General features: G+C 45.8%; 1 protein-coding gene across 1 annotated transcript in view; it reads right to left on the reverse strand.

Annotated features, from left to right (window-relative positions):
* LOC104277507 (remodeling and spacing factor 1-like) overlaps nucleotides 1-3,902 on the reverse strand; it is a gene marked incomplete at both ends in the record, with an annotated part of 7,019 nt that extends 3,117 nt beyond the window's left edge. The window contains 2 exons of the mRNA XM_009874153.1: nucleotides 425-622; nucleotides 2,163-3,902. Coding sequence (XP_009872455.1) covers nucleotides 425-622; nucleotides 2,163-3,902 — 1,938 coding nt within the window. The remainder of the gene's footprint in view (nucleotides 1-424; nucleotides 623-2,162) is intronic.
* Between the last annotated feature and the right edge of the window lie 513 nt (nucleotides 3,903-4,415).

Here is a 4,415-nt window from a genome sequence, read left to right on the forward strand (position 1 = left end):
CACCCCTGGGCTGGAAGGGACCTCAGAGATCATCTAACCAACCCCCCTTAACCAGCCCAGGTTGCTCCAGGCTCATCCAACCTGGCCTGGAACACCTCCAGGGAGGGGGCAGCCACAGCCTCTCTGGGCAATCTGTGCCAGAGTCTGGCCACCCTCGCACTCAACAATTTCTTCCCAAGATCCAGCCTAAACCTCTTCTCCTTCAGTTTAAACCCATTTCCCTTGTCCTGTTGCTGGACACTCTTGTCAAAAGTCCCTCCCCAGCCTCCTGGCAGGTTCCTTCCCTCCTTACTAAAGGCAGACGCAGTTACCGCCACGAGTTTACCGCTGCAAACTCGGCGTGTTCTCCTACGGAGGACAAACTGCCCTCAGCTACCCCCAAAGCCGACGCGGAGGCCCAGAGGAGCCCTCCCCGCAAGCCTACCAGCTCCGGGTGGTTGGGAAGGCCACACTTCTTGCACGGCTCATCGTCGTCAGCGGGCGCAGCTTCCTCTTCCTCCTCTTCTTCCTCTTCCTCCTCCTCCTCTGAGTTTTTTTCACTCTCCGAGGCGTCGCTCTCTTCGTTACTCGAGTATTTCCACCGGCCCCGCGTCCGCGTCCCCGTCCACCGAACTTTGCTTCTCTGGGACGCACATTTCAAAGAGAAAACACAAAGGGAGCTCACAGAGGTTCCTCCCAGACGTTCAGAGCCGTCCGGCCCCGCAGCGAGGCGATTCCTGCCCATCCCGGCGGCTGCAGCGAACGCGCAACGCCTCGGATCGTCCTTAAAACCCAACAAGGTAATCCAGGGAGGGAAAATTCACACCTCCCTTTCAAAGAAGATTTAAATTCAGAAGACAAGTTTGTCCCTCAGCCCCTTTATTTTTGTTTTGATGAGGTAAGCTTGCCAAATTCTACAGAATAGATTTCGTTTAAAAATCAGAGTGTTATTTTAAATTTAAGTCTTTCTGCAACCGGGATATGTTTTATAATTCAAGCAGCACACCAAGCAGAAGAAAGTTTCCTTCTCATTAACTGACTGGTTTCTCGCAGACATTTTTCTCTCACAATTCTTGCCCCCTCCAAGACACTGAAAAAGGAAAATAACTTCACTTGCTTTTTCAACTCAAAATGTTTCTCTAATTTTGACTAAACTACTCATTGCCCTGAACAAGCTGAATAAACTAAAATACACAAAATAATCTACTTCTTCTGCAGTACAGACTTGTACCACAGCAGGATTTGTCACATGGGAAACATTTTGTTTCACATTCTTAACACTAATTTCTACCTCTTTGCACATTTTACTCTTCACAAAACTTCAGTTGCAAATACACTTTAAATCCACGACAGCATTACATGTCACGACAGTTTCAAATTTATTTTTAAAGACCCTTCTTCAGAAGGAAACAAATATTAAATAGAAATACTAAAAATCTGGGTATTTTTCTTCTTGATTAAATGGCAGCAGTTAACCAGTTTCAAACTTCTTCCTCTACCATATTTATTTTAAAAACTCTCTTTAGATCTCCTTCAGAAGAAAAGATCAGGTTAAAAGGCCTGGAGCCTTTAAAACTACTTGCAGGACTCGTAATCACTATTGCTTTCATTTCTTTTTAAATGAAAACATTTAAGTGAAAGGTTTTAACTGGACAATTTCTTTTTCATTTCTTTATGCAGATGACTTTTTTCAGTACAGATGTTATCGTTCTCTGAAAAACCAGCTCTTCACTTCAGGAAGGTTACTCAGCACAGCAGCAAGGGAAAGCAGCTAAGGAAGCGAGCGTCTTGGTAAAACTATAAAATCAGTCAGAAAAATGTGTTAATGGTGGAAAAACTAACAGGATTTCGAGTTGGTATTAAGGGAGTGCACTTAAAAATGTAGACTCTTTATTTCTTGTTTCTCTTTTATGCTTTATATCCAGGAAAAAAAGATAAAGGTGTTTGTAATTACAGACTTAGAGGCATGTCTAACCTTGAGGGGTGTATTTACCTGATCTATTTTTAAGGTTTATGCTGCGTAAGCAGAAGTTCATTATAAAAAAAGATACCTCTACCCAAAGCAAAATGCAGATCCCACGCATGGGAAAAGCTCAACTGCCAATGTTCCCACCTGAGTGCACGTTCTCCTCGCAGAGAGGGCTGCGGGGAGTTGTTATTCCCAGGAAATAGAGCCGTGTTACCTTGTTAACCTTAGAATTCGACTCCTTCTCTGGTTTCTTTGCATCTTCTTTTCGCTCCGGTTTTTGGGCCGCCGCTGGTTTCTCCTCCTCCTCTTCAGGCCGTTTTCTGTCGGGTTTCTGATCCCGAGTCTCCACAACCTTTGGAGTGGGCTTGGAGATTCTGGGCGACCGCCGTAACGTGCGGCCCACACCCACCTCTTCCGGCGGCGTTTCCGTCTTTCTCTTCCGACTGGAGATCCTGATTGTTAATTTAATCCCTTCTTTCTGTCTTTCAGAAGTGATTTCTTTATTGTCTGTTGCGCAGCTTTCTTCTTCAGAAACTAGCTTATACTTAAATTTGCTTTTCGAAGCTGGAGATTCTTTTTTACTCTCCGAGGAGTCCTCCAGCTGAGAAGCAGGAGCATCATCTAATCCATCTGGCTCTGTCTTGGCACCTTCTGCCTCCTCCTCTTGTTTCTCAGGGCTGGGTTTTGATTCTGCTTTGCTCTCCTCGGGCGGAGCCACTTGACTGCCAGAGCCCTCCTCTTGCAAAGGAGGTTTCTCCGAAGTGACGGGAGAAGTAGGTGCAGGGGGCACCTCAGCAGCTTTTGGAGAATCAGGCGTCTCCTCCGACTCACCTTGACTTTTCAAAGTCTCTTCACCGGACGGCACAAGCTTGGGTGGTTCTGCAGGAGCAGATGCACTTGGGGACTTCTCCAGCTTCTCTGAACATTCTTTGGGCGGCGACGTTGGGTCCTTTGCGACTTTAGTGGCGGGGTTCCCTTCGGTTGGTTTGGCACAGTCTTCAGAGCCGGAAGACTCTTCCGCTCCCCTTTCAGTAGTTGTGCTGTCGAGGGGCTCTTTCTCCCCAGGACTAGATTCCTCCTTTAAAGGCACTTTCTGATCAGAAACCTCCGAGGCTGCAGCCCCGGAGGCCGCAGCCGCCGTTTCTCTCCCCACAGTCGCTGCGTTTTTCTCGGCCTCGCACGTTTTGATAATTTTACTCACAGAACCGAGGGAGTCTGACACCTTTTCCCCGCTTTTGCCATTTTTCTCTTTTAACGAGCTCCCGTCTTCCTTCGCGCTGTTGGAGTGCTCCGACTTGTTGTTTGGTATGATGCTCGCGGTTATTTTTTCGCAGCTCACCTCTCCGTTGACCAGCACTTTCCCATCAGGACACAAAGCAGTAATTGTAGGGACCCTCTTAAAAGCTTCTTCTTCTGGTTTCCCTTCTTCCTTCAAGACCTCCTTTGTGGGAGTAACACATTTACACAGCGGCCCCTTGATGGGGCTGTCGTAGTCGTCCGTCAGCTTGATCTCGCGCTTTTTAAGCGGGATTTTGGCCTGCTGGTCGTTTTTCAGTTTCTCGCTTTCCTCCACAGATTTCTCCACAATTTCCTGGGGAGTTTTGACATTAACACAAAACTCTAACCTCTCTGGCTCATGAACTGCTATTTTGTCTGTACAACTTTTTACTTCTTTCAAGTCTTTTGGCTCTATTTTGTTTTCCTTCGCCTCTACTTTAACAGGCTTGACGTTTTCTTTGAAAGAGTCACTTTCTTCTTTGACAGCTTGCTTTTCTTCATTGTATTCTGAAGGTTTCTCTAATTTTACTATTACTGGCAATTTAATAATTTCTTTTTCTTCTATTTTCTCAGTTTTCAGCGTGTTTTCGTCTTCTTTGACACCAGGAAGCGGAAGGCTTTCTGATTCTGTTGACTGTTCCTCCACCTCCTCTTTTTCTTCTTTGATTTTTACTTGGTTTTCTGTTGACAGAGAAAAACAACTATGAAACAACCGGGGGACCTGCAGGGCTCCAAAGAGCACCCCTCAGAACAAAGGCAGATCTCCTCTCACAGAATTACTAGGGGGCTGCCTTATCTAATATCATCATTAACTGAGTGCGTTGCCAATTTTTAGCTACAGAATCCCGATTCGGTTTAATTATTTACCAAAATGAGCTTGTATTTCAGAAGCCAGCAGCAGAATTCTAGATTTTAGATGTCTTTAAACATATATCTTGGCTCCTTCTCCAACAGCACCACGACGCTTTCAGAGGACACACAAAACCTGAGCGCAGGAAGCATCAACCTGAAGCCTCACTCGAGTTTCTGAGCTATTTCACCAACTGTATCGGATTCTACAGTCTTCGAGTGAAATTCCCTAAAGAAATCAGTCCCTGCTCGCACACACCTTTATTTCGAGGAATACTTAACTACTGTACTTCAAGGAATACTTAACTACGTGTATTGGGTTGGCTCAGCTGGATTTTGG

Source organism: Apaloderma vittatum, unplaced genomic scaffold (assembly GCF_000703405.1).
Source record: "Apaloderma vittatum isolate BGI_N311 unplaced genomic scaffold, ASM70340v1 scaffold42777, whole genome shotgun sequence".
Classification (NCBI taxonomy): domain Eukaryota; kingdom Metazoa; phylum Chordata; class Aves; order Trogoniformes; family Trogonidae; genus Apaloderma; species Apaloderma vittatum.